The sequence below is a fragment of the Colossoma macropomum genome, unplaced genomic scaffold, assembly GCF_904425465.1.
Source record: "Colossoma macropomum unplaced genomic scaffold, Colossoma_macropomum, whole genome shotgun sequence".
Taxonomy (NCBI): domain Eukaryota; kingdom Metazoa; phylum Chordata; class Actinopteri; order Characiformes; family Serrasalmidae; genus Colossoma; species Colossoma macropomum.
Window position 1 is genome coordinate 11,119,124 of NW_023494788.1, and position 20,414 is coordinate 11,139,537.

The 20,414-nt window shown below is 38.7% G+C and overlaps 1 protein-coding gene across 8 annotated transcripts in view; it reads left to right on the top strand.

Moving 5' to 3' along the window:
• The window catches only part of atp8a1 (ATPase phospholipid transporting 8A1), a 162,602-nt gene that overhangs the window by 79,108 nt on the left and 63,080 nt on the right, over positions 1 to 20,414 (top strand). For all 8 annotated transcript variants that reach the window (XM_036568426.1, XM_036568434.1, XM_036568432.1 and 5 more), the window contains 8 exons: positions 839 to 911; positions 4,022 to 4,127; positions 8,721 to 8,803; positions 10,365 to 10,414; positions 10,614 to 10,683; positions 11,886 to 11,970; positions 12,566 to 12,705; positions 15,857 to 15,995. In XM_036568426.1, the coding sequence (XP_036424319.1) occupies positions 839 to 911; positions 4,022 to 4,127; positions 8,721 to 8,803; positions 10,365 to 10,414; positions 10,614 to 10,683; positions 11,886 to 11,970; positions 12,566 to 12,705; positions 15,857 to 15,995 (746 nt within the window). The remainder of the gene's footprint in view (positions 1 to 838; positions 912 to 4,021; positions 4,128 to 8,720; positions 8,804 to 10,364; positions 10,415 to 10,613; positions 10,684 to 11,885; positions 11,971 to 12,565; positions 12,706 to 15,856; positions 15,996 to 20,414) is intronic.

A 20,414-nucleotide genomic window follows, 5' to 3' on the forward strand; every position in this document is an offset into this window, starting at 1 on the left:
AGAATGAAGCAGCGTCTGCTTCGCTTCCACAGTGTGTTCCACTCAGTCATATAGTTTTGCTCACTCTCACTTTCAAATAAAGTCATTTTTGCATCACTACTGCTAAATTCCACTGGACACCTTTTAAGGCCTTACATGCTGCCTATGGGAGTGAGATGGACAGTGTTATGTACACAGCAAGGATGGCCCTTTAAAAGAAGCTTGTTCACTATCAGGCTATAGATAACTGCACTAGCAGCATGATTAACAGCACACCATACATCACTGACACAAAGATCAATACTGCTCTGAAACTGCTGTAGCCTGCAATGTGTAAACTCAGTTTGCTTGAGCATTGCAGGTGAAAATAGCCGTGTTAGCATGCTTGGTATTGGTAACTAATCCGATACAAACACCCAGGTCCTGAATCATGGGATCATTTGGAGAAGTGTTGTCTGTCTCTAATGCATTCTCTCTAGTAGGTTCTCAACTGGTGGCAGGGCTGCTTTAAGGATGAAGATCAGTAGAAGCATGATTGAAGGGAGGATTATTATCATTATGCAGAAGTGCAGATTCATTAGAGAAAGCTAGCTTGTGTAACATAATCCTCACACTATCTGTTTCTCTTCAGCTGGTTCTTAAAGTCCAACAAGTGCATGACCTCTTAGAAGAAGCCGTTTAAATCTGTATACAAATAAGAGAAACTGTACAAAGGATTCGTCTTGTGGGAAAATTAATATCTCCATTTTAAATCTATATATTAATATCTCCATTTTATCTCCATATTATTTTATTGTTAACTGACATATTGGTATTGCTCCCTTTTCTCTCTCTCTCCTCCTCTCCTCTCTCCCTGCAGTCACAGCTCTCACTCGATGGAGGAGGCTGGATTTAATGACCCCAGCTTACTGGAAAACCTCCAAAGCAATCATGTAAGTACTGTAAGGGCCTCACGGCTGCTTAGCCATGCTCAATGAGCCAGAGGTTTGGCCAAGCCCAGCCTGCCCGTGCAAGCTGCTGCCTAGCACTAATACCTCCTCATATCTGCTGATGTTCATTACTAAAAACACAACTCCCTCTCTTGCTCCTGCTATCTCTCTGCATCTTAGAGAGGAATGAGAAAGGAGCAGATTAAAAAAGAGGAAATGAGAAGCTCAAGAGAAGAATAGAAAGTGCACTGTAGGAAAGCAGAGAAGTTAGACTGAGAATGAAGAAAACTGGATGATTAGTACATCCTGTCAACAGACAATTATTCTCATGAAACCACAACTGAAGAAAGACTTAGGGATTGTGATTTTATTTAGAGTGATGTGATGTAATTATTATTCAACATATGATCTTTAGGTGGAAGTCTGTGTTTGTACTTTATTGCTTGTAGTTTGTGACTGAGAACCTAATTGGCTGCTTTTCCATCACATGAAATCGAAAGTGTATTTTTTGCAGTATGTAGATGAATAAACAGTGGTATAGCCAGAATTTCATTTTTTGGACTGTGGCATGTCCCAGAGATATCACTACACTGAGGTTAACAAACGCCAGCTGTTTTACTTCATTGTAACCTCCATAACCAAAGCAGGGGGAAAAAATCAAATTTAAGACACACACACAACTGCTCACCTTGCTTTTATCTGCCTGGTTACTGTAACAACTGACAACACACCACAGTGGGTAATGGCTAATTAACCTTTTTTTACAGCTTTTACAGCTTTAGGTCCTGCCTTTTACAACAAGCAACAATGACAGAAAGAAAAATCCTCCCATTACAGTCAGTGAAGCTGTCTACACCACGTAATGCGTTGAGTTACAATGTGCCATATTTGAAAGATGCCCCATTTTTATTTTTGAGGAGTTGCATCACTCTGCCATTCCACCTCAAAGTGGATGAGGAAAAACTCCTTAAAGTGGAGAAAAGGAGAGATCTCTACAACCCTTACAGTAGATAAATGTTGAAAGGTGTTAACAGAAAGGAAGCAATTTGGAGAGAAATTGTCAGAGTGCTGGGAGTTGGAGGTAAATGATTCACGTTAGCTGATACGAGCAAACTGCCCAGCACAATACTATGGCTAGGATGCTCATTCATTCTAGCTGACGTTATTTATCTATTTTTTTGGATAAGTCTGGGATTTGACTTAACATGCACATTTGACATGTCCCCTGTAGACATCCTAAAGGCTTTGTGATATGGTGTGATAATATATTTAAATGCTCGCTTGCTTGTTAGTACACAGTGTAAGACAAATCGCACAATGCACAGAAACCCAGATCAGGGTCCTCAGGCAGGTGTATTGTGGTAAAACTATCCCAAATGACCCCTTCTCACTCAAACATCATTAATTAATATAATTAAAAGGAGTTGTGCACTCCTGGGGTTGTTTCTGTATGTGTCTGTGTGGATACAGAGGTTTGGGGTGCAGTCAAAAATAAGCTCCCCTCCAGGGCATTTCATATTTTACTTCATATTTACTCACTGTGGTGCTTAGGTGTTTGTTTGTTTGCTTGTTTGTATTTTTGATTGTGTTGTGGGGGATAGTGCATTCACCATGTGTGTTCATGTTCAAATCCCTCTCATCAGCACCCACGGCTTCCGAAGTCACAAGTGTCAATCACTCTTGACACAGGTTACCATGGCAGCACTCAATGTGGACCTTTCTATTCACTGTAATTTTGAATCACAGCATTCTAGAAAGCTCTGGTGCCTCAGTAACTCTGTGAAAGCCTCAGACTGGCCCTGTTGTGGTTTGTGTTCAGTAAAGAGGCCATGAGAGTTGTCCCAACCACCTGGACCCTTAACCCCTACCCCATCCCAAATCATACCTTTAATACCTGTTCTCTCAGCCTGCTTTGTTCTCTCACATTATGCATCACAGAGCATACAGAAGCCAGTGAAAGAGCCTGTAATTACTTTCTGAAAGGCCCACAATAATAGGTCTGTGATTAAGAACCCTCCGTGGTCTGAAGATAGTACTTGTTGACAATACGGTTGTTCTGCTTGATATGGTTATTTCAGTTTATCACTGAACAATCATTCGCTGTGTTTATTGAACATAGAAAAGCTGCCATTTTTGCCTAGGCTCTAAGTCTGGTTCATTGATGCAGTGTCAACACCTCTCATCAGATTTAATTTATTTGGTGCACTGCAGACTGATTAGTGATCTAGCATTTAATTTTTTTTTATAAAAACAATAGTGTTACTCTGCCCTACAAAGGCAGAGCACAATGACTATGTAGTATGAATGTTGCAGTTACTGCATAGTCGAACCAAGAACTTTAAACCTCAGATACCTGATGTTGAGAAACCTCAATTTTGGAAATTATTAGAATGTCACAGCAAAAATCATAATCTATCTCTTTTGTTCATAAGACTTGGTCCAAGAGGTCTACAGGATTTTTAATGTACTGTTTAGCAAAGTATATGAGGACCATATGAGGTCATACTGGTGTGTGCTTTTACTGGTGGTTTTTGACACATCTGTTCGCACATCTAAAATAGTGTTCTTGATCTGTATCTGTTCAATGAACAGGTTTTTTTGTGATTTAAAAGTATTTTTTTAATCCATGCACTACTGCGGTCCTCCATAGTCTGCCAGGTTGTATTAAACAGTTGATTTTGATACATGTACAGGCATGATTTTATGTCTGTGATTCATTTATTTATTTCAATATTTCAAATTAATGATGGCCTGCTTTGCTGGCATTTCTTTGGTCTTCATGTTGAAAGACAGCACCAACAGACTCCAGATTCAAATTCAGTGTCTAGAATCAACTCTAGACCTTCTATCTAACTAATGATGAAATGACACACAGCTGGCCTAAAAAATAAGCAGCCGTCCAATTACTTATGGTCCCTTGAAATAAGGGGGTTACATATAAAAGGCTTGTGATTCCTATATAGTTTACCCAGTATCAATGTAAATACTCTCAAAGCTGATATTTTGCAGTTAAACCACAAAGTCATTGTTTAATTTCAAATTCAGGGTGTAACAGTGCAGGAAATAACTGAAATAGTCACAGTTCTCCCTGTGTGTGTTCCTGTCCCTCACAGCCCACTGCCCCTGTGATCATGGAGTTTATGACCATGATGGCAATCTGTCATACAGCCGTGCCTGAGCGCAATGAGGACACAATTGCCTACCAGGCTGCTTCTCCAGGTCCGTCAACCTACACACACCAACACACTCCATCACATGTAGAACAGTCAATCAGTCACTCAGTCAATAAATCAAACAACCTGTCAACAAAGATGTCACTGTGTGTACTTGTGTTTTTGACACATGTAATCAGTGATCAGTCATGTGATTCATCTTTATCAGTTGTTTATCAGTTGTTTGTGACACATCTGATCAGTCCATCATTTCCATAGCTGTAAATTTGTGGTTATAACTAGCTGTAGCTGCAGCTTTCTTCTTGAAATTTCTAGTTATCACTAGTTATTATGAAAATCTTTTTGCTGTTTCCTAGTTATTACTACTTTCTTCTATTTTTTTAGTTATGACTAGTTATTACTATAGCTTTTCTATAGAATATTTTACTCATTAGTTCTTACTACAACTTCCTTTTTTAAATTCATAGTTATTACTAGTTATAACTAGAGCTTTCTTTTACATTTGTTATTATTACTAATTTATTATTAGTACTAATAATTACTACTTCTCTTATAAAGTTATTACTAGTTATTAATTTGATTTTCTTCTAGACGTAACTTATTACTGCAGCTTTTTTCTAGAAATGTCCAGTTATTACTAGTTATTACTCATTTTGAACTTTCTGGTTATTACTAAACCTTTTTTTCTAGAATACTAGTTGTTACTTATTATAGCTTTCTTCTAGATGTCATCTCTTTTGTCTAAAATATCTACTTATTACTAGTTATTACTATAGCTGTTTTTCTAGAAATTTCCATTTATAATCAGTTAATACTGCCACTTTGTTTTAGAAATTTCCATTTTCTTCTAGAATGTTGTAGTTATTGCTAGGTATTACTACAGTTTTCTTCAGTGTACCAGGCAGCTGTGTGTGAACAAACCTTTTTTTGTGTCTAGTTTATACTTTTTGTTCCTCCATGAATGCTGCTGTTAATTTCCTGTAACTTTTATTGTAGGCAGACATGTCAACATCTCTCTCAGACATCAGAGTTGAGCTCTGACTCAGAGGAGAGAGAGAGAGACTGCGATACTTAGTTGTTTTATTCTTAATTACAGTGCGTCTCAACAAATGACGAGCAGGTTAAAAGTTTGCTTAGTCATCTTTCAGTTATGGATTGAAAAACCCATCACATTAAGAAGTATACAAAAATACATAAACACCAACTTTATTACTAGTTCAGAGCTTAATCATTGGATATTCTTCTCTCACTGATCACTGATCCTCAAGTTTCACAGTGCCTGAGACTCGCTCAGAATAAATCAGTTCATATGAGAGCTGTCTGACTTGGCTTTATTCTCTTCCTGACACTGAAAGTGATATCTTTTTGGAGTAAGAATATTGATCTCGGATCAGTTTTTGGCTTTTCTGTTCTAATGGATGTTACTGTATGGAGAAACTGGAGCATGTCCCAGATTTGACCTAGACAGAGAGCAGCTAATTACAGGGGATTTTAATATTCATATGGATGTGCCCAGAAGTCCTGTTACTGTGGATTTTACCAAACTCCTTTGATATTAGGCAATATGTGTTTGACAGCAGGCCATGCTCATAAACATGAAATGAAGCTTGACATGGAAGCTAGCATCTTGAGCTTAATTCACAAAGACAATCCAGAATTCCCTTTTTTCACACTATAGATAGATTAATTAAGCCCTCCCTTCACATCTCATCTGAGCTGTTCTCAAGTGATAAATGGAATAAATTAGTCATATTTTTAATTTCAAAATTACTGCCGCAAGTGAAACGTAATGCAGTTCAAAGATTAATGACTCTTTACCTACTAACTTCTGAAACAATTTTTGATTTCATTATCAGCTGCTGTTCTGAATATGGTCTTTCAGTTAATATAACATGGAATTTATCTACAGAGATATTGTCAAAGTAAAACACTTTTTGATGCTTATATGTTTAGTAACTGTAGACTCTCTGCACTTCTTGGCAAAATAATTAAGACAGGAATGTTCCTCCAGTTCAATTATTTTCTCAACACAAATAACCCCAATGAAATATTTCAGTCTGGTTTTCAAGCCTACCATAACACCAAAAGGGCACTTTTTACATGTTTTGAGACTTAAGCAACCAATCTTGGAACAATTCAGGTCATACCTGAGCTTCTAAATACTATTTTGCACAAGATAGAGGAGCGCAGAGCATAGCCTAACACTGGGTAAAACTGTAACATTGATTTTTATTTAGTCAAGGAGGTTGAAATTGGACATGCTTTTTGGTCACCTTCTCATATTCCCATAGCAACATTATCTGTGAATTTTCTGAGCGGTCAGATGAGATTCGCCTTAAAGTCCTTTTTGCACCATGAAAGTAATTTTTTTCATCTGAAGTGTGTCTTGGTTGAGTTGTGTGAACGAACCACAGAATTCACACACACCTTGTTTTAATCCGTTCCTTAATGCCTACAATATAACATTTTGAAGCGTATGAACTTTCGTTGGGAGCAAACCAGGTTAAAGTACAGCCTCCACCCGGCAGGGGCAGCAACTAAGTCACCCCAGTAAACAATTAGAACAGTCCAGCCACCTGACCCCCCACCTCCAGTCATACAAATTTAAAAAAGTTATATTTTGAAACTAGCAATTGTTACATCTAGCCTCACCAATGAGGTAAATTCTAACATTTCCACTCGTGCCACTTTCAGCAGAGTTGTTCGTAAACAGTAGGTTCTCGAAACAAAGTTTATACTTTCACTTACAGCAGTAATGTGCAGGTCACTTGTATAAAACATGAGTTATCTTGCTCAAACATTTAAAAAAATATATTTCGGAAAAATAATGCTTTAGATTGAGCCCCACTTTCCCCTACTTATGTGTGCAGGTGTCACAAAGGAGTTCCACCAAGGCTCCATTCTGGGTCCCTTTAATATTTAGCATGTATATACTTCCTCTGGCTGGGATAATTAACATTTGCCCTTATTACTATGCATTTTACACACAGCCCTTAGCACCAGGTGACATTAACTTGTGCTCATAGATGACATTAATTTTCATAGTTAAACAAAGGTAAGACAGAGGTTCTTGTTGCAGGAAATAAAGCACAGAGAAAATATATGCTGGCATATTTAGACTGCTTATCTCTGAAGGCCGAAAACGACTACTGTCACCTCCACAATATCTCTTAAGTCCGTGACATTCTCTGCTCTGCCGACAAGAAGGAACTTATGCATGCTTTTGTGTCAACTAGACTGGATTACTGTAATACTCTCTTATCTGGCCTACACAAGCGTTCCATTCAGAATGCTGCTGGAAGAATTCTGACAAGCACCAGAATGAGGGATCATATTACATTGGCTCTTTAATCCCTTCATTGGTTGGTTATCTTTTAGTATTGGCCATATATATATATATATATATATATATATATATATATATATATATATATACATACATATATATATATATATATATATATATATATATATATATATATATATATATATATATATATATGTATGTATATGTGTGTTTCCATGATCTTGTCTTTCTTTGCCTTAGTAAATTATTGTTCGATTTTTCACAAAGCCTAAGAGCTGTTGACACACTTTGCACGTTTAAAGATTTAAAGATGATCTCAAAACATATTCACTTAAATTTGTTTTTTACTAGGTTTTTCCTTCTGTTGTGCTTTATTGTTCTCCTTCCTTATTGTCTTTATTATTGATTAGTTAATGTCACTTTGTATTTTATGGCAGGAGTTCTCAGCCTTTTCCACCCCAAGGCCCACGTGTTTATAACTACAAAGCATAGCGGCCCACAGGAAAACTATAATCAACTTTTTGAATACAATATTTTTTTGTGCTGAAGTGCTAAACTGAAAACCAGAGAATCAGTGCCTGAAAAAGATCAGATTGTCTATTTTGGCTCAATCACAGGTCCCCAAATTTTCAGTTATGTTAAAAAATATATTTGCAGAGATGTTAAAAAAGGGGGAAACGCAAAAAGAATAGAAATGTACGAGGTGGATGTGGACTGTGATTTGGAGCTTTAGTTTTGAGGGTATTCGTGATTTATTTGAAATAGACAAACCTCACTCCACTCACTGGGCTTTTGTATTGGTGTTATCACAATCACCAATAATAATAAAAAACCTTACTTTATAACTGCTTATTTCTCATTGGTTTATCAGTTTGAGTTTAAACCCTCACGTCGCTGATGTTCTGATCCATGAGCCAAAATCAAACGCATATTTTCACTATTATTTTATTTTACGGCAGTTTGTGGTACAGAAACGAGAGAAAATGCAGACATAGGGAGATGTCTGCAATATGCAAATGAGCCTCCGATCCATCACTAAATGTTTTGCGGAGTGCTGTGAGCATCTTGACCAATCAAAGATGGCCTCTTGGTGTTTGGTTGAATCAGGGTGTTCACATGAAAGCCTACCTCATTTGCAATATATAGCAATATATATAGTTGCAGTATGGTGTTCTTTTCATATTATGCTGTCGTGTCTCCCAGTTCAAGAAGTCCTGAACTAGAAACAGTAACCCTACTCTCAGGTGCTTTATGACCATGGCTGCTGGTCATGGGTTGGATTTAGCATAGATTTCAGAACCTCTGACCTTCTGCTCTTCTCTGTTTCTAAAGATGAAGGTGCTCTGGTACGCGCAGCGCGGAATCTTGGTTTTGTTTTCTCAGCCAGGACCCCGGACAGCGTCATCGTTGAGTCTGTAAGTGCACCACAGATGCTCCGCTGCACAGCTTTTACTCCTCTCTCCTCACTGCTGCTTACACTGTCCACCTGACACTCTCTATTATCTTAAAAGTTACTGTACTGCGCTACAGGGATGCTTAGAATAATGCAGTGATGTTTTTCCTTTAATTACCATGGCGTGTGTAATAAATGGACATTTTTGAGACACTGTATTGCTCTAATAACTTTCATTTATTCTGTGCAGTGCCTCTCTGATAGATTCACTATTAGTGTTGTACAGTGGATAACGACACAAAGAGATTCAGTCAAGACACGCTGATCCCAGGTTCTCTCAGTCTTCATACAGTCTCCATGGAGCTGTAATGAGTCTGTCTCTCTTTTTCTCTCTCACTCTCTCTCATGTTATCTCTCTCTCTCTGTCTCTATCTCACATGCTCTTTTCTCGCTCTCTACCACTGTCTCACTCTGTCTCTCACTCTCTCTCACACATTCTCTTGCACTCTTACACACTCTCTGTCTCTCTCCCTTGCTCTCCTTCACTCTTCTTTCAGTGATTGACTTACACTTCAGGTTGTGCCAGTTTGGGAAAACTGATTTTAACTATATTGCACCACTAAGCTAGAACAATATGCAAAGTAGTATTAAAATAAACTTTACTATTTATTTTAAATGTTTAATTTTTCATCACTTTGTTTTAGTGTGTAATTGTTTTAGTTGAGTAATCCATTGCTCCTTTTTATGTTTAGCATTATTATTTCCCAATGTCCATTGTTATGTTTTTTACAGTGTATTAATACTTTATTTATGCTTTTTATTTATTTTGCGTTTCTGTTTGGCTTGTCTCGGCTACACAGAAAATGAAGGTTTCGCTCAATGTACTCCGAGTCTAAATAAATGAAGGAAATCTCTCTTTTTTACTCTCTCATGTTCGCACTCCTTTACTGCATCTCTTTCTTTCTACAATTTTATTCTCTCTCTCTCTTTCTTTGTTTCTTTCTTTGTTTGTTTGTTTCTTTCTTTCTTTCTTTCTTTTCTCTTCCTTTCTGTCTTTCTTTCTTTTTCATCTCCATGAAGCTGTTTCTTTCTGTCATTTGTTCTCTTTGACTCTTTCACTGCTTCTGTCAGTGATTGACATAGTCTGCAGAGTGCGAGAGAGGGGGATCAGCCGGAGGACAAGATTACACTGATGTGCTGTAGACACTTTTGCACACAGGGCTGTAAACGGGTGCAGATTGAACTAAATTAAATTAGCGGGACAAATAGACAGTACTACCCCAAGTCTGTAAGTAGAGAGAGGGCTGTTAACCTGACCACAGTACTGTGCTAATTTGTGGTGATGTACCTGATGGTTTATAGGTTATGGAGGATGTTAAAATTCATTCAGTCTTCTAATATCTTGCTCTGCAGTGTGGACAGTGACTCATGAGGATTTACACAAGATAACATAATGATGAAGAACTCTCTAACCCTTCATTAATTAACAGCAGACTTTTCTAGGACTTCTTTTGAGGTTAATAAGTTTGCCTCTTTCTTGTTCTCTGTCTCTCTTTCTCTGCCTTCCTGTCTGCCTCTCTCAGCTTGGTGAAGAGGAAAAATATGAACTTCTGCATGTGTTGGAGTTCACAAGGTACAGTCATGAGATTTTTTTTTGTTGTTGTTGTTAAACATGATTGTTTCCTCATTTAATCTGATCACATCTTGATTTCTGGTTTTCATAGTTATATTATTCCTTCTCTTTATTGAATATTAAAAAAAATCTTGTTTTTTTGTTGATGTAGTGTTTTTCTTATTACATTGGTTATGATGATTGTCATTTTCTCCCTCAGTGCCAGGAAGAGGATGTCAGTCATCATGCGCACTCCATCCGGAAAGATCCGCCTCTACTGCAAAGGAGCCGTGAGTGTCTTGTCTGTCTGTCGCCATGGCAACAGAGTGCTGCCAAATGGTGGCGACCGTGGCAACGGCAGTTTTTAGTGTTTTCTCCAACCTTTCTGTCAGCGGTACAAACACACAGAGCACACACTCAAACAATCATGCACACACACTCCGATACACACACAGACTTTTTCTTCATGTCACGGTGGACTTACGACGGACATTTTTCTCAAGACTTATTCCTGTGTATGGGCTCTGTGTGTGTGTGTGTGTGTGTGTGTGTGTGTGTGATAGCTTGCACTGAAACATAGAGCTTTCTGGTTTTACAGGCCAGGAAATCCACTAAAGGCTCTGCTATTACATTACTGTCATATGCTTAAACCATTTAAAGCTGAGGGGAAAAAAATGACTATTTCTGCTTTTTTAATCTACTCTTCTTTAATAACATGATATGATTTCTTAAAGCAAACAAACGTGAATAGGACAGGAACTACTACACATTTCATGTTTTTGTTACTTTGTTAAGTATCAGTGATAAGCCCTTGATCTGAGCTCTGTTCTCAATGTGCACACATACTCCAACAATAAGGCAACATTGAGCTTCCTTTATGTAGTAATCGAAAACACAGTAGCACATAGAGGGCTCCAATCCCACAGGATGACCCATTTTACGATGTTCAAAATGGACGTGTCCCAGCCACTCTGGAGTCTTTAACTGTTTTTAAATGGACACGTTGATGAATGTATCAACAATGAGACTTTAGACTTTAGGTATGATAGGGTTAAACAGGCTTTTTTTCCGTTTGTAGAGTACCTGCTACCAAATATGATGTGAAATCTAAATTTAGTCCAAGATCTATTTCTTTTCTGTGCTCCCGCTCTTGCACTCTGGCAGAAAATCCTGAGTCCTGTGACATCATAACATTATTAGATATGGCAGAACCTCTTTACATAGGCATTGGTACTGTTGTTTGGTTGATTAAAGTAACTGAAAACAGCTACTGTCTGCTCTGAAGACTTTGATTGAAAAGGTGCTTCTCCTTTATTTAACAACTTACTTGTGATGCTATTATGCTTAAACAGCCAGTGAACCATACTGAAAGTATGAAATGAAATTGAAAGCTTTGAAGAAGTTTTTTTTTTATAAATCCAGTCTGGGCATCCATCCATCCATCCATCCTTGGAAATAATCGGTGGAACTGAGAGTAATATCTCTTTTACAGGACACAGTGATCTATGACCGCTTGGCAGACAATTCCAGATATAAGGATATCACACTCAAACATCTGGAACAGTTCGCTACAGAGGGTGAGAGCATGCACACATCTTTTTTTTTTATTTTACATTTAAATTTCAGCTATTTGTGGTTGATTGGACAAAATCAAGTGTGATCAGATTGCTTGGTCTCTTCTCAAGAATGCTTAATATTGTTGAAGTTTGCCTGATCCACAGCTCCAAAAATCAAAAGGCTCTTTTTCAGAAGCAGCTGTTAGAATTTTCTCATAGTCTCTCATCAGCAGTGAGGGCCTGAACTGCAGCATTGCAGTCTTACTTTTGTTCTTTCTGGATGTAATAATATGAATAGTCTGCCCCCTTGTGGGCTAATGGAATATTGCAGAATTTGTGACATTGATTATGAACTTCCAGTGCAATGCAATTACAGACGTCACCTTCTAATAGATTGATAAATTAATTAACAGCAAAGCTAAGAATAAATCTTAACATCACTCTGTTTTTGCAGACAAGCATCACCTCAGTGAGTGCATGACTAATACACTTACTATTGCTTAGTAGTAATACAAATCCTGCTGTGTTTTGAGGAGGTTTGTTGTTGTGCTCCATATTAATAAATGCCTTTCCCATATGAGTAAAAGTGTCAAATGTTTAATGTGTGCTCCTGTAGGTTTGCGTACGCTGTGTTTTGCTGTAGCGGACATATCAGAGTCAGTGTATCAGCAGTGGCAGGAAGTGCATCATCGAGCCTGCACCTCTCTACAGAACAGAGCGCTCAAATTGGAGGAGAGCTATGAGCTCATTGAGAAGGTCAGTACCACATAAACACACACATATAAACCACCATTAGTATGAGTCAAAACTGAAGGCAGATGGCCCAGCGGTCATAGAGTACTGACCTAACTGACTGGGTGATAGCTGTGTTGAGTCCTGGTTGGCTGTTCTAAAAAACCGGCCTTGTACAGGAGGCTACTAGGTTAAAGGCATACAAGCGTTTTTCAACCTAGTCTGTGTCTGCCATGTACGGTAATGACTTTTTCGCAACAATTCAAGCTAATTTTGTGTGGGGGGGGGGTCACTCTAAAATGCTAGTCAGTACATGATTAGCAAACACAGCTTTTAACAGTTGTACATACATAAATCATAATATTTGTATTAAAACACCAAAAGGTTTACTTAATTGCAGAAACTAAATCTTTCAGTAGTGACTATTCTTAAGGTTACACACTATTTTCAAGACTTTGGGACACATTTTCTTCAAAAAGCCTGTGGACTTAAACTGTGTTTTGGCAGTGATATAAAAGCTTGGGACAGCATTTTTTAAGTTTACTACCATCTCAAATAATGCCTTGATGGTTCATAAATACATTAAAACATAATCCTTGTAAAATATCTAACTTTTTTTTTACTCTGGGACCACAGTTTGAACCAATTCAGTAGCAAAACAGAAGCACGGGACATGGCTTGATCCATGCTAAGCTAAAAGCTAACCGCAATGGACTAACAGACTGGCAGACCCGTCTATATTAGTCTCTTGTAGACAAAAGTGTGCTATTTCAGTCTGCAACTGACTATACACTATATGTGTTGCATCATTTGCGCTTACTTCTGGCATACCGGTATAAAGGTTATAACACAATTCAAAATTCAAGCAAGTGGGATGCCTGATGAACCAGCGTACCACCCACTACTACCACAGGCAGTCAATTTTCTTGAGTCAACCTCTTATAAAGAAGCCAAAGGGCAGTTGCTTAATTCTGCCAGTAAATGATTATTCAAAATGACACATTTTGTAGAATATGAGGCATCTGAGGGGGAGCAAGCAGTCAGAAAGCGGAAAGCCCCATTGCAGGCCTGTAGATATGAGGGCTTTGTAGGTACTGAACAAACATGGCCGGCCACCATCATTAATCAGGCTCTGAAGCATCACTGCCAAACCTGCCTGGCTGCCCAAAACAAATGAGCACAACAAATAAGTCATGGTGTAGTTACAGAGTCTGCCCAGCAGGGGGCTGAGTTGCTGAGTTTAGTCAGGTGTGTTGAGAGCAGGGAAAACAGTAAAATGTACCATACTGAGAACCAGAGGGCGAGATCATTGTATCTTACCTGAGAGCAGACAGGAGTGGGACAGTTACACTGCTTTTCACGTCATATTCTGAATTGTTACTTGATTGATTGATAGACCCCCATTCCCTCTCTCTATCTCTCGCTCTCTCTCTCTCTCTCTCTCTCTCTCTCTCTCTCTCTTTCTCTCTTTCTCCAGCTCTTTCTCTCTGCTTTCTCCCTTGTTTTTTCTGTCTTTCTTCTGGTCTCTGTTTTACTCTCTCTCTCTATCTTCTCTCTCTTTCTCTGCTCATGCTCTGCTCACTCTTTTTCTCTCTCTTTCTGTCTCTCTGTGCTCTTTTTGTCTCTCTTTCTTTCTCTTTGTCTGCTTCTCTATATCTGCTCTCTCTTTTTCTCTCTCTCCTTATATTCTGTATCCATCTCTCCTCCTCTTTTACTTTTGGGTTCTGTCATAACTTTGGCAGAAAAAAATCTTTGATAAAATTCTGGCCAGTCAAAAGAAAAACAGTCAAACCATCGTCTCTCTCTCTCTCTCTCTCTCTCTCTCTCTCTCTCTCTCTCTCTCTCTCTCTCTCTCTCTCTCTCTCTCTCTCTCTCTCTCTCTCCCCCTCCCCCTCTCCCTCTCTCAGGCCTCTAAATGCCCCACCTTTCCTTCTCTGATCCCACATCCTCAGCCAGATCTGAGGGTGTGCAGGTTCAGCTTACCAGAGAAAAACACAGTCCAGCATTGGCTCTTCCAGCTGAATCTTTAGTGTTCAGAAGCCATCCACTCCACACTCCCACTGCACTGCTTATTATGGGAAGGCTTTCACTTCCTCTGTGATGGGAATGGAGAGCTTTCATATTCTAATGAATGTGAAACTCTGCTGCCTAATGCATAATATTAGAGGTATTTCTTAAACTGAATAACTGAAACATCCAGTCAAAAACTACTAAAAAGCACAATGATTTTACCAACTAAGAGTTTCTTGTCAGAGAGTATGGCAAACACTGATAAATTTTAGTGAGGGTTCTCTTGAATTAGGGACTTGATTCATATATTAAAGGGGTATTTCACTCACATATGCTAATGTAGTTAATAATGGTAACAAGCTAGCAGATAGACCCTAGAGAGCATGTGTAATAGTTGTGTTTTATATGGCCATTCAAGATCAGTTTCAGGAAGGCTCAACTCCGCCTCGCCCCAGGAATAGACCTAGTTGGTCGGCTCAGGTTCCACAAGCTTCATTCCTCTTGAGCACCTTGTTTGGTGCAGTACTGCTTAAAGAGATTTTGCCTAATTCTGATCTGTCACGGACATGTGCATCACACTAGAAATTTCGTAAATAAAGACTTGGTATTGTTTAAAGTGTAGTTATTTTGAATAACCAAACGTAATGTCGGTAGTAAAGGGGCACTAAAAACTTGCTAAACCAAGTTATTGTTATAAAAAACATGGCTTTGTACTAGGCTTTATAGAGTTAGAACTCACTTATGTAGTAATACAGCATAGTGGGTAACAATACAGCCTAGTATGAGGGAAATTGGGGTTCAGATCACTGCCTTGGGAGTAAGGCTGTTATTTAAAGTTGCTTTGTGGGAAAAAAAAAACTTATGATGTATTCCTTTATTTTAAAGAGTAACCAGTTCAAAGAAAGCATTCTATTCATTTTCTAAAAGTATTGCAATACATATAAGAGCATAGAGTAAACTGATTGGTTGCTATTGTCAGCCCTATCACCTCATGTTCTTTACATTTTTTTTTTTTCCTGCTGTAACACCTGACCCAACTTATGAAGTGCTTGATAGTTAGCTGATAAGTAGAATCAGATGTGTTTCAAAAAGGCACACAGGTTTCTCTCCTGTGGTATCAGTGTTTGGTGAGTGGTGGTGAATCTGTGCTTTGTAATCTCTGCAGAACCTGCAGCTGTTGGGTGCCACAGCAATCGAGGACAAGCTGCAGGACCGTGTACCTGAGACTATAGAGACTCTGATGAAGGCCGACATTAAAATCTGGATCCTGACCGGCGACAAGCAGGAGACTGCCATCAATATAGGTGAGCACAGTGGGCAGGGTGTGTCCATGTATGCTTAGAGAGTCTGCACACATTATACTTCTCAAACCAGCACTTGGGGCTTATCAGATGGTCCACAGTCTTCCTCTATATCAGCTTCTAACGCACTTGAATCAAGCCATAAAGAACACTGAACACCTGGTATAGGTGTGCTGGTAGCTAGATTAGAGCAAACAAATTGTCTGGTGGGTCCTAAGGATTGGTCATAATTTTCTAATTTTGGAACAGCAATGAAAATTGAATTATATATGAATGGATAAACTTTTTCTCTTGTAACACTGTGTTCTCATTTGACAACTGGGATATGTTTGAACTCCAGCAGAGGGCAGTGAAGTGCCTGTTTCTGATGTTTTGGTCAGAGTTTCTCATCTGTTTAATCCAGTGAAGGCTGTGCAGCTGCCTAAAGTTTACTACACACTACATGGAAAACGCCATGCTGCACAGTACAAGTTAAACCATGTTGGAAGTGTCATAGAAAATTCTGATAAACATTAAGCTTTGATGTGCAAAACAGAATTTGCTTAGCTTGATGCATTTATGTTTGCATAGTTGAGTGAAGTATGTTTCTGACCTAACTGTTTTTGGATGCTGCATCCTCAACCCAGGCAGGGGAGTTCGTAGCTGCAGTGTAGTATCACTCAGGAGGCCAAGACACCTTTTTACTGCGTTGTAGCATCACGCAAGAGGCAGAGAAGCCTTGTCGCTGTGGTTTAGTGTCATCCAAGAGGCACAGAAGCCTCATGGCTGTGGTGTTGTGTATCTTGGAAAAGTATATTCTCGCAGTCTCTCCTTTGTTCTCATATGCCCTTACACACATTAACACACAACACATATGCAACCTAAGCTTTGGATATGCTTCATATTGTTTTGCTATTCATTTATATCAACTTTATCCACTACACTATTCAATCCAGTGAGTTTAAAAAGAACAGAAATGTTCACCACTGGTAAATATATATGTGCATCAGTGCATGTGCAATCATAAACTGGGTGTGCAGTTGTAAATTGTAATTACCAGCTCTAATTCTAATATCAGACTGATAATATTTCCCTGTTCACTAGCGAGTAATTTGTCAATTTTTTGACATATGTGGACAGTATTTAATCTTCAGTTAAACAGTTTGCATAGGAAAAACGTAAAAAAGATAAAAATTAACTGATGTCATTTTTGTCTGTTGAAAAATTACTGTCCTGGTTTCAGTAACTGTACTTTTGCCTTATGTAGGCATTTCCACTGTCTACCAGTTTCTGACATCTGGGAGAAATTGTTGCCCATTCCTCCGTGCAGAATTCTTTCAACTGTGTACTTACTTCTTCACATGACTGTATATAGGTAACCAGTATACTATATTTTCTTCCCCATTGAGATCCTGAGAGGTCTGACGTAACACACACACATTCCTCCTTCCCCTCAGCTCCCCTCAGCCATTGCGGCTGACCCTTCTCCTTCTGATGTGGCTCATGCGATTAGCCTAAACAGCGACCCGCTGTGAGTTTGGGCTTCAAACATGCCTCCCCCTGCAGCCAGCGGTCCGGGAGCAGGCCCTAACAGAGCACACTCTGTGGCCACCTAGCAGGCCAGCCCTCAATCAGACCTTTGTGTTGAGCATCTGTACGCTGCTCCTCTCTCACACTCACAAACTACTTTTCTAAGGAGTATTTTCACAGCTTCCCTGTTCACCTCAGACGCTCTGTACAAAACACTTACCTGCCCAAAGAGCCACTGTAATTTTAACTGTTTTTACTACTTGTTCATAACCGGAGCAAAACTTTTTGGTGAAAGCTCACCTTTCACTACCAGATCATGGTGATCCTTACAAATCCTTGCTTTGTCATGCCCAGGAGCTGCCAGGCATGATACTTAAGCCTTAAGTTCAATGTATGCAAATAATACAGCTTTTGAATCATAGTTTTGGTATTGGCTGATCCCTGAGTTACCCACAATGCAAAAGAGAGAAAAGCATTAATTCTTATACACTGTTTCCACATGGAAACAAACCCCAGAATCCTGTAAGAGCAACACCTGTTTTCTTTATTCAGCCCTGCTTGCGTAAAAGCCGAGAACTTAAAACAAAATGAAAACATAAAAATGTGTGTGAGAACAGAGCCACATTTCTGGTGTATTCAGACCAGAACATTCATGAAGGTGTGAAAGTCAAAGTGACTGTTAGTGAAAGCTGCAGTACCATTCCAAAGTTTGTAATCACTTGCTGTATTAATGATTTCTGTTATTTTATTTACAATAATAAGTTAGTAATAAAATAAAACAATAAGCCACAAGAGGGGTCTTGTTAGGCACAGTGCAGAGTGACATCGCCAGTGCATAAAATCCCTTTCATGTTCCAAAATCACTGTAAGGTACAGCCTATCACTGCATGTTGCAAAAATTTCATGAACTTTTTCTTTTGTAATATGATACTGAACATATCATAATAGAGCTGTGTTCACAACTACATAATGATATTCTGTTTGCCCTCCAAATGACCACCGCAACAGTAATGCTAGTTTACGCTAGTGCGTCAATACGATTTCCTCTCCTCCTTATGATGGCATCAAGCTAACCGTGCCACGTATTTGTATTCATGTATGCAAGTGATTCAGATAACATTCTTCACTTCATATTTTGCTGTTTTAAAGTGAATTGTTCTGTGAATAACTAATGGAGGAGTAAATTAGCCTTTTAGCTGTTGTCTAGCCTGCTATATTTTAGCACAGTTGTTATCAGCCCCTTTAAACAAACTGTGTTTTACCTCAACTGTCAGTGCACTTGGTGGTCCATGCTGGCAGCATAACGATCCTTAACAGTGCAATGGTTTTTAGTGAGTTAGCGTATTAAGGCAGAATTCAGTTGTTGTTAGGTGGTCGTACGTGTGTGTATATCAAATACTTTATGGGTTCAAGTGCAGCTAAGCCATTTAGATTTCAGGACTCAGATTTTAGAATTGTAACAATTTCTGTCTCAAAATGTCTCACTGTCCATTTGTATGGAAATAAAAGCCTGGATATTAATTTTATCATAATTTTTACAGCTCTCTGTCATTCTGAACACCTCTAGAATTTCTTAATTTGTGTTTACAGCTTGCTAGCTTCCTATTCATTATTTGAAACCTATAAAGTTGCATATAAGAATTATTTTATGTCTTTTCTGCCATCACATTGATTTTATATTATTGGAAAGATTAATCCCGAACATTTGAATGGTGGCGTAAGTGTTTAGCATCTGCTGTGTAATTGAGCTTGAGTTCTGTCTAAGTGTGATTTCAATCTGACCATGGTTAGTGGGTGCTAAGAGCCGTTTGGCTGCTTCTCTGTCTAAGTTGAGGTTGTTCTGGCTCTCTGTTTGCTCTCTTTCACTGCAGGATTAATGGCTGCATGTTGAACAGAGAGAGAGGCTGGACAAGTTAGCTGCCCTCTGCCTCTGCAGGCCTGTTGCTCTTGGCCTTGCTGCCACTGAAGCCCTCTTAGACGCAAAAGCGCAAACAAACAGCCTCCAGCCAAGCCAAACAGCACTCCATGCCCTCCACTAGCACAACACTACAGCATTTACAGTTAGTTTAAGTCTCTCTGCTGTGCTGGACAGCTAATGTGACCAGGGTGTGTGTAACCCTAATTACATTCCCCTTCCCCTGCTCATACAAAAGCCATGCTGTGAAGCAAGCATCATTTAGTTCCACCTGTGTGAGAAAGAGATTTAGGAGTTTTTTTTAGAGAGTGCACTGAGATACTGAGGTGGAGAAGAGATTGAGGGAGAAAGACAGAAAGGAAAAGTCAATGCATCAAAGAGGCTCTACCATAAATAGTCATTATTCCTTTTTACTTGACCATTTTCAAACCGGTCTTTATCCCTTAGAATTAAGTAGGCCATTTGTGTTGCTGGGCCTTTTAGACTGATATATGTCAGTGTTCTCTGGTCTAAGTTTAATCGTTTACCTCCACATTTTTACTGTATTAAAGGGGAATTCCACTGTTTTTTTTTGTTTGTTTTTTTCAAAAATTCTGCATAATTCAGTGGTTGGGATGTAAACAGTCATTTAGAATAGTTTGATGTGAAATGATTGGTTCAAGAGCAGTTTGCCAAATCAGATATCTTTACAGTGGGAGTGATAGGAACCAGGGGTTGCAATGTGTACAACACAAATGTAGACGTTTTATTCCAAGAACCATCAGTAAACCTACATATCTTCTGAGTTTGTATATGTATGTTGATAATGATAACATGATAGTACAACCCTGTTTCCAAAAAAGTTGGGATGCTGAGCAAAATGTAAACAAAATCAGAATACAATGATGTGCAAATCAAATATTAAAATATAGAGAAAATGAAAAAAAAACAGCCTGTCATTGAACAGAAGTATTTAGATTAAGTAGTGATAACTAATTACTACTGTTAGAGGCCTGTCA